At 34.9% G+C, this 12,627-nt stretch overlaps 1 protein-coding gene across 6 annotated transcripts; it reads right to left on the minus strand.

Moving 5' to 3' along the window:
• Window positions 1-84: 84 nt before the first annotated feature.
• Window positions 85-10,752, minus strand: LOC125847957 (WPP domain-associated protein-like). 6 transcript variants are annotated; one of them, XR_007444480.1, is made up of 8 exons: window positions 10,581-10,752; window positions 10,437-10,483; window positions 7,591-10,016; window positions 6,511-6,637; window positions 5,878-5,979; window positions 5,376-5,454; window positions 1,559-1,648; window positions 85-455 (listed from the first exon to the last, which is right to left on the minus strand). XR_007444480.1 is itself a non-coding variant. In XM_049527721.1 (6 exons), the coding sequence occupies exons 1-5, from the start codon at window positions 10,336-10,338 to the stop codon at window positions 5,389-5,391; spliced, it is 2,775 nt and encodes a 924-aa protein (XP_049383678.1). In that variant the 5' UTR covers window positions 10,339-10,353; the 3' UTR covers window positions 85-455; window positions 5,376-5,388. The 6 variants fall into 6 exon arrangements, 1 of the variants encoding a protein (XP_049383678.1); XR_007444479.1 differs by lacking the exon at window positions 10,437-10,483; XR_007444476.1 differs by lacking the exons at window positions 10,437-10,483; window positions 10,581-10,752 and adding an exon at window positions 10,285-10,353.
• Window positions 10,753-12,627: the final 1,875 nt, after the last annotated feature.

A 12,627-nucleotide genomic window follows, 5' to 3' on the forward strand; every position in this document is an offset into this window, starting at 1 on the left:
AGACAGTTTTTTAGTATCAATGTCTATGACAATCAACAAAAATCTATATCATTTGTCTCATTACATACACATCAGATCAAAGAATATAACAAAATAGAAAACTTCTTTTAATTTGCACTAGCTGAGTGATTTGTATATTCTATATTTCTATTTTTCTATGCACAAGAAAAGCTGGCAAATGTCTTGAAGACCCTAAAATAATAATCTACTAAAATGCACAGAAGCAGCTATTTAGTATTTGGTCTTCTCACCTAATTTGCACAGCAAAAAAAATGGAGCAATATACAAATTACAAGCAAAGCAAAAAAGCTCTCCACTATTCAAATTCCTAAAGAAGTAACACTTGTCTTTGTTACCAACAAGATCTTCTAGCTTTACAGTGGACTTCAAATGGTAGTCAACATTCGTCTGCCAGTACCAAGAAAAACAAAATTACCCAGTTTTGAACTTTCTACCTGTTCAATAGAAGAAACAACAACCACCATAAGGTTATTTTTGAAAGAAACAATCGCAAGAAAATTAAGATATGTCTTTCTTAGTTCCACGATGGGTATGCTTCTCTTAAAAGTTGTACAAGTTAAACAAAGATGGACAACTAGCGAAGAGCTTGATTCCAAAAGCTGCTTAGCCTATTTTATAGTGTAGCTCACATTTTTTTCTGTGCGTCTCTCTGTTTGCTTGGGCTGGACCATTTGGATGGACAGAAACCAGAGATGCCTTGAAGGGAAATCAATCAATGTAGATATGTTGAAGTGTCTGCTTTTGTTAGCTCTGTAATCTAGATTACAGAATATACACCTAGAGGATATAATGGAGTTGATCAGTTCAGTATCAGATTGAAAAAGCACTTTTAAAAATGAATGCTTCTCTTGTAGAGGGGTATACCCCTACTTTTTGTACTTGACAGTTCTATCTTCTTTTTTAAAATAAAAAAACAGCAGTAGTGCCCGGGCCAGCTTATGCACACCTCGACGATATGAATGAACCCGGTTATTCAATTGCTCACGATAAACTTTTTTAGATTCTAGGGTCTAACATAGGTCCCTGAAAGGATCTCGAAGACTCACCAAAGTACGAAAGACAGGTTCTTTCAGAAAATGGATTCCTATTCAAAGAGTGCATAACTGCCTGGTGAATACCCCTATCAATAGAAAGATCTCAAGTGCCTATTAACTAAAATATGTCACTGATTGACTGGCAACGCCGCAGCGGGAACAGTTGAAGCCATATCCGATCGAAAAAGGATGTTATTTATCCGAAACACATTTCAAGTAATTGTAGTAAGACTTGACCTGTTGACCTCGTGACTACTACTGCTCCTTTGAGCAGTAACGAGGGATCAATTGTGATCGCTTCAAATTGGACATAATCTTTGGGTTTTATCATGTTATTTGATAGTATATGCATACAAAAGATACTTGATTATCAAAAGAACGAAGAATACTACAACAACTACTAATTACTATGCCTTTGTCTTAAACAAATTGATGTGGTTGGAAGGGAAGAAAAGATGTACTTTATTCTTTCCATCCAAATTCAAAGGGACTGAAAAGCTAACCTGGAGCAATTGAGCTTCAATCTTCCCTCTTTTACTTCCCCTCCCCATATCGTCGTCTTTCACAAAGCATAGTATAGAACTCACCAGCACCTACTTGTGATTTAGTTTGAAAAGAAAAGAGAGTTTAATGAGCTACCATATATGAGCTAAAGATACCTGTAAGCACGCATGTAGTGATGCTACAGAAAAGTGATATATTCCTATAATGACTTACTTCAAGAGTTCAATGGTAAAACTGATGGTCAGTTATTTTTTTTTTAATAAGTAACATTTGTATCATAACTCAGCACTTAGGTAGTGCTAAACCCATTTACAGCAAGTCAAAGTATGGCAATATAACAAAGAACTCCTAATCCTAGCATGACTCTTTACACTTCTAGGATATTTTCTGCATCTATAGGATGTTTTTATTTTCTGTACTGTTCTACTCCTGTCTTCGAAACACCTAACATTTATTTCCTTCCAGATGGTCCACCATACACAAGCTGGTATGGTTCACCAGTAGCTCCTGTTTTTAGCTCCCTTCCCAGCTTCTTCCCAACTAGATAGAGTGTTAACAATCTAGCTAGGCATTGTCCATTGTATGCCTCTACGATTAATGAAAACCTTCCATAGTTGGTCAGTGATTCTGCAATGCAAAAACAATTGACCCACAGTCTCAGCTGTCTAACCACAAGACAGCTTCTTTTGCTAACAACCATGAGAAACATGCCACCTTCAAAGGTTCTTTGGTTCTCCAGATCTGTTTCCATGGCCATATGAAGTTTTGTGCCACTGTCGAGTTCAAAAGTTTGTACCCTGAACTTACTCCCCTTTGTTGTGCCCATTCCACCATAGTCTGTCTGTCCACCCCATTCTTTAGACTTTGAAAAGCTTCAAGAATTTTGAAGAACTCAATTAGTCTAGGAATTTCCCAATCATTCAAGTTTCTTCTGAAATTTGATTCCCAGCCTCGGAATGCCCACAAGTCAGCTATTGTTATGTCCTGGTGGATAACTAAATCAAACAGATCAGGGAACTTCTCTGCAAAACTCCAATTACCTAACCACCTATTTTTCCAGAAGATGGTTTTATACCATCACATACACTAATGGTAGAGTGATTAAGTAAATCGAGCCACCAGTTTCTAATAGATCTCTAAACAGCGACACCATAAGGATTGTTTGCTTCTTCAGTCATCCACCCCAATTCTCCATACTTTGTTCTGATCACATTTTCCCATAGAGAGTGTGTCTCATGGGCATATCTCCACAACCACTTCATTTTTTACTTTGGTTCTTTAGGTTTTAAATGTCAAGGCCCCCCTGTTTCTTGCTTGAGATGAGTTCTTTCCACTTGACTAAGTGATAACCTTTCCTGGTATTATTTCCTTGCCAAAAAAGGTTCTCCTGATCTGGTCTGGCCCCTGTACTACCCCTGCTGGGATGGGGATTGGGGAAAACGGTAATCATGTAGGTTGAGAGAGCATCTAACACAACATTGATCAAAGTGAGTCTCCCCCCTCCCAAATAGACAAGTATTGGGATTTCCATCTTGATAATTTCCTCTCATATCTTTCCAGAACATCATCCCAAATTTCCTTGGATCTTGATTTGGCCCCCATTCTTTCTCCTTTTCTATAATTAAATGTTGTTGTTGTGTGCACAATGGCTCAGCCTCTTCAACCTCCCATTCTTCAATGGAGGACACTAATCTCTGCTCTAGTGTACTGCATGCAACTTCTTCTACCCCCCTGGCAATCTCGTCCCTAATCAGGATTTGCGACTTTGGATCCTCCGTGAGGTCCTTTTCTTACCAATAGGTAAGGTGATGCTTGACTAATGTTGAAGCTACTGTAAATACAACAAGAAGCAAGACATGGAGGTGCCGGCACACGGAGACTTCTTGTATGAGATATTTGTGTTTTGTTGCCTAATTCTGGACTTGGGGCAATTTTTGGGGCTTTCTTTTGACTTGATATATTATTAGAGCTTGGTCCAAAACTTTTTTCTTTTTGATGATTTATATTAGGGGAAAGGGTCAAGAACACCCCTAACCTATTGGAAATGGTTTAAAAATACCCTCCTTCCACCTTTTGGTCTAAAAATACCCTCATCTTTGTTTTTGGTTCAAAGATACCCTCCTTCCACCTTTTGGTTTAAAAATACTTCAACCCAAATTTAATTGAAATGAATTCTTTTACTAATTAGTTCATTCTTTTACATAACTAAAAGACAATTTTTAATTTATTCAAATTCTTAATATTAGCTCATTCTAAAATATTTAAATAATTTAAGTCTATCTCTATTTCAAAAAAAAAAAACATAAAATAAAATAAAAAATTTATTGTATAAAAATAAAGAATAAAATTCTTTTTCTTATTATCAAAATAATACAATACTAATAGAACCCGTTCTTTATTTAGTCATTAAATCGACATCACCTCTTATCATAGTCATAGTCAACGTAGCTTTTCCCCTTCAGGGATTGTAAATAACGCTACAACATGTTGCCACACTTTTGCATCTACCTCTAGTGTAAAAATTGTGTAATATCTAGTGTGGTTTAATATATAATCTTTTCTACCAAAAAAATGGGCTTGTCAACAATCATTAATTCTTTATGTTAAAATTTAATTATATCAATAATTTATTATTATACATTATTATTTAGTAAAGAGTAAATTAAAGAAAAAATTAAATATTGATATGATTAAATTTTAACATGATAATTTGAATATAATTAAAAAATCAATCTAAATAAATCAAAAAATCATTCCACAAATCAAAACATAAAAAAATAATGTATAAAACGTAAATAAAATAAAAAAATTTATTCTGTAAAAATGAATCATAAGATTTTTATTGTGTTATTTAATAATAAAAATAAGTATTTTATATTTCATTTGTAAACAATAAATTCTATGTTTTATTTTACGTTAGACTTAAATATTTTAAATATTTTGAGATGAGCTAATATTAAGAATTTGTATAAATTAAAAATTGTCTTTTAGAACACATAAAAGAATTAACTAATTAGTCAAATAATTCATTTTAATTAAATTTGGGTTGGGAGTATTTTTAGACTAAAGGTGGAAAGAGGGGTATCTTTGAACAAAAAACAAAGGTGAAGGATATTTTATCTTTTTTATGACACGGGAAACCCGCAGCCGCTACTCTTTGGGTGCACACAGGGTAAAAAACCCCGCTCCTATGCAATAGCTCGCAAACCACATAGGAGAGGTAACCCGCACTAGGCAAGCCCGGTGCGACCAGCTCGACCCAAAAGGTAAACCCCTTGCTTTCACTGGCAAGGGGTTTCGAACTTGAGACCTCCAACATGAAAGTCCCAAGCCCAAACCACTGGGCCACCCCGAAGGGTAAAGGTGAAGGATATTTTTAGACCAAAAGGTGGAAGGAGGGTATTTTTGAACCATTTCCAATAGGTTAAGGGCATTCTTGGGCCTTTCCCCTTTATATTATGGCCTTTTGGCTACTTGTAATTTATTTTTATTTAAAAAAAAAATAAAGATATAATATAACAAGTAGCATAACTCAACAATTCTTACCAATATATAGAAGTGAATGCTTGACAAATGTTGAAGTTACTGCAGATATAATAAGCAGCACATAACTATACTTGTTTCCTTTTTCCTTACACCGTATGTTTGAAAGATGAAAGCAATAACTAATCAGACAACAAAAGTACATATATGTACCCTTTTGTATAGAAATTTCAAAATCCAGTGTTCTGATGGTCTAACTGAGAGCAACCAAGCAATATTTTCTACTGCTTCCAATAACAACATACAAATTTAAATAATACTAAAAGAAATTACCTTATGTAGGAGATTACTTCACTGGTTTAGCAGAATCTCCCCACAATTCCTTTCTGATCAGCTTAAGAATTTCAATAATCTGTATTTGAATGAAAGGGATATGTAAACAACATACAATGTTTACCTCTTACAAAATAAGCTTCAGGGGAAACTGCAATTCGTCAAACTGTTTACATCCCTAAACCCCCAATTCCTCCACCCATCCCCTGGAATTTGTTCACTAGCGGCAGGAAAAAGTCTTTTATCCTACTTGTCCTTTTAACTGCAGCTACTAATAGTCACCACATTGTTAACTACTACATATTTTTTCTTAATTTCTCTTCCTTGAAACCTTTGAGGCAAAAAAATCTGTCGTCAGATGCAATGGTTGTAGTGTAAGTAAACCTTAGAGATGATAATTGAACAGATTACTTACTCAAAAGTCAAATCAAGAAAACCCAAAAACACTTGTATTGAAAGGGGAAGTTAAATAAGATTTCTTCGAACAGAAGATTTGACTTACTCCAGGATAATGCTGCAAAACTGGCAAGTAATGATCAAGTGCAATGTATATCTTTTCAAGTAGGCGCAGAAGTGTATCAACCTCATCTCCCAAAAGATCAACCTGAGTATTGAGCAAACAAAATAAATATCAGGCAAAGTATAGAAGCATGGATAAATCAAAGCACGTTCGTAATTACGTAATAAGCTTGTAACTTACACTTGATACCATTGCAGAGTTCACTACTATGAAAATGCTTTTATCAGATACTACTATGAAGATGCATAACCAAAGAGATATGCAGGAAAAACACAATATTAGGTGTTTCTATATCTTCATAGCTATCCAAATGAAATGGTATGAATATACTGATTTATATAGATAACCAACTAGTTTGGGATTATGACCTAGTTGTTGTTGTATAGTAAATGAATAGAAATTGATGGAAATGGAATTTTTATCTGGATGTCCATACAATTGCTTATTTTTTCTCTGTATAGTTTGATCACTTTGGCATGGATCATAACGACTAACGAGAGTTGGATTTTCAATTAACCTAACTCAGCCATCTCTTCATTAGTCTGCAGGCCACACATATATATAACATACTCAAACTAGTTATATTCCATATACCTAATCAATGCAGATCATTACCTCAGCCTCGGCCATTTGAAGGTCTGAACATCTTTTTTCAAGCCTCTGTCGGTACAATAGCACTGTTCTTCTAAGTGAATTGGTCTTCTTGACAAGAGAATTCAACTGACATGATGAATGCTTCCACCTGAAAGTATTGGAACGATCTATTATGCTGTAGGCAAATCAACAGAGTATAACTTCAAGAATTTATCTTCTGGCTTGACCTAGGTTTATGAGTAAGTTGTGCACACGTGCACACTTATCTGTTCCTGTGTGTATTTATGCCAATTAAATAAGAACTATACATGTAGTAGTGTTTCACTGTGCATCACTATTAGTTGTTTTTTCGAAACTGGTAAAGCACTGTGCATCCCAATTGTATTAGTATACAATGATTAAGCCAATCTAAAATTAAAACGTGGTGTTAATGATTAATTAAGTTGAATATACTCCCGATTACTATACAAACCTAAGCCAGATATAATGTCTCTATACCTGATATCTGACGCCTCGAAATAAGTCAGGAGCCATGAATAGAAAGTAGGATTGTAAACCACAATAAAGAAAAGCACAATGTGTTAATGCTGAAATTCCTTTGGGCACATGTTGGTGCAGTAAGCAGGTGAGTAAAGCTTGGCATAATGGGACTTGGCCATCGTGTTGCAAGTGTTGTTCCAGTCATCACTAAACTTTTATTATGCTTTACATATTCAGACTAGTTGGGTTTTTTTTCCCAGTTCAGACATCCACTATTTTTAGCTTCCACATATGTTTTACTTAGTTATTTTCAGTATGCTTGATATATGTCAGACTCAGGGTTAGCTTGGGACCACTTGTGATCCTAGGTCCCGTGTTACGTCTAGGGGGTAGCCTCGGGGCGTGACATAACCATTTCAGGCTATAGGATTATTTCAAGAATCATTTATTTCTGATGACATTATAGTTGTTAATATTTTAATAAGGCTTTTACCCATTTTGGACTAGTCTTCAGATAGAACTTTTTGGTATCTAAAAATTTTGGTAGGACTTGCAAGTCCATACACGGAAAAGTATTGCGTCTTAAAAGGTAATCATTAACTACCATTATGAAACACATACCTAGCATGATTTGCTTCCAGACTGGCACTCGCCCTGCATTCAAAATCTGCAAGCAGTTTTGACAACTCGTGTACCCTACAAATTACTGCTTCCATATGCTTGCTTAGCTCAATTTCTTTGGTTTCATTTAAGGCCAAAATGCACTGCCTCTCTTCAGAAACAGCAAGGACCATCTTTGCTTTGTCATCAGCTTCTTTTAACTCCTCCTCCTTCTCTACCAGCTTTTGATTTAACTGGTGGATCGCCTCCTTCATTGCTTCAATTTGCTCCAATGCTTCTTCTAATTGACCCTTTATCACCTCTAATTCCATATTGCTCTCATAAACTAATCTTTGCTGCCTACTTGCATGTTCTCTCACAGCATTAAGCTCTTGAGTTACCAGCTCAAATTGTTCCTTCTCCTTTGCTAGAGCAGTTGATGCATCACTTGCTAATTTTTCCTTTTCACCCACTGATCTTTCAAGCCGATAAATCATTTGCTTTAGTTTTTCCTTCTCTTCAACCTCTAATGTTAATTCATATTCCTTCTGAATAGCTTTCATCTCAAGAAATATCCGATTTTCATTTTCATTCAAATAGTTGTGGTACAATTCCTTGAGCTTGTCCTGAGCATCCTTGATTCCTTCACTAAAAATCACTCCATAAAGATCTTGCATTATCAGACACTCCAACTTTGAATCTTCGAGTTCAGAATTGTAAGTACTTTCAGCAGTAATGTAAGCTTCCGTCAAAATAATATTATAAATGCCATTCATAATATGGAACTCCATGTTTGACTCATCAGCTTTGTTACCTTTCTCTCTAATGAGATCCCTTAGAAAACATTTATACACTTCTTCCCTGATTGAAGCTGCTATTTGTGAATCTTCCACCACTAAATTGATATCCCCTATCTGCTTCTGCATGTTTTCTTCATCCAAAGAGTGTTGCAGACTCTTCTCAGCAGCAGCAGAGACTTCGGACAACAGAAACCTCACTTCATTTTTCTTATCTCTAAGCAAGTTTCTTAGCTGACGATTTTCAGAAAGAATGGTGTCAATTCTATCCTTCAAGCTATCCAAATTTGTAGGTCTTTGAGTAAATTCAGGACACTTTTCAGTCTCTACAGAGATATCTTCTAATTTCATTATAACTTCTGGGATCTTCTTTCTGAGAAAATCAAATTCCCCCTGATCCTTCTTATGCTGCACAACAGACCCCCTTCCTATAAGAGTTAGATATTCAGCTCTTAGAGAAAAGTAGTCATCAGTTTTCTTTTCCAGAACGGATTCATGTTCTCTCTTCATCTTTGTCATCATATTATTAAAATAGTCCACCATTTCCTCCCGTGACATGTGTTTCAACGTGGCAGCTTCAAAATTTTCAGGTATATCACTCTTTGAATCCTCCCACTTCCCATTTCCCTCCAAAATAGAATTTGAATATGTCACATGCTCACTTGACATCATGCGATGAAAGTGGTCAACATCCTGCGACCCATGTGAAATCAGACTCTGTGTTTCTATACTAGACAATGACTTCAAAATAACCTCTAAGTCATTTCGTAGATTAGAGATCTCATTCAGTTTCTCAATTCGAGCGTCACAAGACTGACTATACTGATCCCACAATTTGTCCTCAAAACCTTCCTGCATACTCTGGATCAGATTCCGCATCACCATGGCCTCAACCTCCACCTCAATTAGATGCTCCTCCTGCCACCACTCAATTGATGCCTTGGACAGCTGTACCATTCCATCCATACATGAAAAAATTGTATCCATGATCATTTTCAGATGCTTCACTGTTTTGTCCACATGAACCCAACTTTCAGATTCTCGCTCTCGCAAAATGCCACCCAGACCCACCAACTCTGAACCAGAGCAGATCCTCCTGATAGAACTGGAACCTCTAACCCTATCAATGGCATTCTTCAGCTTCTTCAGTTCATCTGTTGCTGAATTCCTTAGTCCACCTAAAATCTCTCTCGTCTTTTCATGTTCCCGGAAAACATCTGATAAAGTGAAATGCTTCTGAAAATTCAAACTTTCTAGCGCATCCTGCAAGACCGGTGTCCCCAAAGATTCAGTTTTACTGAGACCCACATCATGAAATTGCAAATACTCCTTAAATTTGGTCAATTCTATCTCCTTAGTCATTATTCTGTCGGCCGCCTCCTGTTCCACAGCACTTACCATTCCCTTAATAAGTGAGTCACTCACCATCCTTGAAACAGTTAAGCGTTCGTTTATATCTTCCCAATACAAATCAAAGTCCTCCAAAATCTCATCACTCAATTTCTCAATTCTTTTGCCACCATTCACTGTTCTCTCAGACCCACCATTCATTGTTCCCACATTAGCATCATCACTATCACGACATGAAGTTATATCATACCCAACTCCTTCATTCTCTAACACCTCTACGGTACCCATAATTAAACATACCTGCACACAATATGCAAAATTTACTCATTTCCTGTATATTGACATAATTAATGCTACTATCAGAGAAGAGAGGCTAGACTATATTAGCAACAAGCAAACCTTTTTGCCATCATTTCCAAAATATTTGGACATAAATACCAATAATAATGTCTAAGACGAAACAGAAAGCACTTGATCAAATTATTATGATGTGATCTTTAAACCTACTTACATGTAAAAAAAAAAAAAAGAATTCTTTGTAAAAAAATAATGAGTAATTCTTTTCTACCTCACAAGTGCATAGGCGATCAGATTGAGTATATTGTTGTTGTCGAAATGTCATGACATGTAAGAGAAGATAAACACAAAAAGTAAAAAAGGAAACTAATGATGAATCACAAGAAAAAAAATACCAAATTGGTTTCAGAAATACATACATACCTACAAAACAAAATTAGATTCCTCAGGTGTATTAACTGAAGATTGAGCTAAACAAATACAAGTTGAACAAAGATAAGGAAGGGTGTTCAAAATTCACAAATACCAAACTAAACATAAACAAATAAAGTAATGCATAAAACTTACAAAGGAAAGATAAAGTCCTTGCAAATTTTGACGGCTCAAAAATGGGATTATTGAAAAAAAAAAATCCCAATTCGACCGTTAAATGCAGAATTTTGGCAACTGGTTAGCTTTTCAGAGTCATTGATTTTAGGGTTTTTAAGCAGAGAGAAGGTGGGAACGAGCGAGCGGGAGTGAAGAGAAAAGAAATGAGACTGAAAAGTGACGTTATTTTCAGAATTACCAGTCCTTGATTAAAGGTTTTATTCCCTTAAAAGTGGGTGGTGAGGTTTGGTAGAAACTAAAACACTTTGTTCATTGTTACGTATATTTCATAAGTATTGTATTATATTGTTCGTCGTTACATAGTAAAACACATTCATAATATGAAGGATAATAGAGCTATTATGAAAAGGTAAAATAAAATATGAAATATGATTATTAAATAATAAATAAAAATAAAATTAAAAAAAAATATTAAGGTAACAATACAATCACATCGAATAAATTATTACATAAAATTAATCTTTTCAGTGTTATCTAATAATTGATTTAAATAATATAATACAATAAAATTTAAATTAATCAAAATAAATATTATATTTAAATTAATAATATAATACAATACAATACAATATAACGGCATACAATCATCCAGACAAGGGTAATACGTCAATTAATAAAAGCAATTGTTAATGTAAATAAAATAATACAAATGGGACACTTACACTCTGGTCTCTGGCGACTCCTTGCATGTGGTGGTCTACGTATATATTATTTGTTTCCATGCAAAAATTAAATAATACTATTTCATCTCTCCTCTTTATTATTTTTTTAAAAAATAAAGAAATAAAACCAATGCCTCTAGAAATTAATAATTAGATCAATTGAGTAGGCATGTCACGGACCTATTTTCAAAGGCAACGTAGTAAAGATCGCTCCATAGCATTAAAACGGACACTTTTTTTATTTCTAAATATTAAAAGGAACCTTCTTTAAAAATCATTAAAATGGACAGTTCACCCATTTATGGACGAACTATAACTAACATCTCTTAACCCTGTCATCTCCATTAACTCTTAATTCATCCAAAATATTATCACACCAATTTTAAAGGTAGTTCACCCACAAATTGGTGAATTACAATTCCTTTTATTTCTTTCTCACGTGAATAAATATCTCTTTCTTCCTCACGTGAATTTATATTACAAGAAATCGAGTGAATATCCAAATATTTTGAAGTGAACATCTTGATTTTTTTTTCTACCTTTGAACGCGCACAACTCCAAAACTTACGATCGGGATTTCTCGAAGTTCATGATATTTTCATTTACAATACTCTTTGCATTTACAAATATCTGGTTCAATTGAATATACAGACTTTTGGAGTTGTTGAGACATGACTACCAAATTTTAAGAATCAAAATATAAAGTATAAAAGAGTAGAAGATGAATGAAAAAATGTGGAGTGAATAACCCATATTTATTATTAAAGAAAGAGATATAGTTCACGTGAGGAAGAAAGAGATATGAATTCACATGAGGAAGAAAGAGAATAGTTCATGTGAGGAAGAAAGAGATATAGTTCACATGAGGAAGAAAGAGATTTAAATTCACATGAGGAAGAAAGAGATATAAATTCACATGAGGAAGAAAGAAATATACTTCACATGAGGAAGAAAGAAATATACTTCACATGAGGAAGAAAGAGATATAAATTCACATAAGGAAAATTAAAAGGAATCGTAGGCGAACTACCTTTAAAGTTGGTGTAATATTATTTTGAATGAATTGGGAGTTGACGGGAGTGACGGGGTTAAGGGATGTTAGTTATAGTTTGTCTATTGTCCTTTTTGATGTGTATTATTAGAGAGGATCCATTTTAGTGTTTAATTAGGATTCAAAAAATGTCAATTTTAACGTCGGACTCGCTCCTAACCTTTTGGGGATGTCTCGCCCTAGGCCTACTGGTTGCTCCTTGGGCGTGTTGCTGGTGAGAGCCACCAGATGCCTCATCCGGTGAGTCCTTTCCAGTGGACAAATTAAGAAGTGAGCACACACTTGAATTGTC

Source organism: Solanum stenotomum, chromosome 12 (assembly GCF_019186545.1).
Source record: "Solanum stenotomum isolate F172 chromosome 12, ASM1918654v1, whole genome shotgun sequence".
In the NCBI taxonomy this organism is placed as follows: domain Eukaryota; kingdom Viridiplantae; phylum Streptophyta; class Magnoliopsida; order Solanales; family Solanaceae; genus Solanum; species Solanum stenotomum.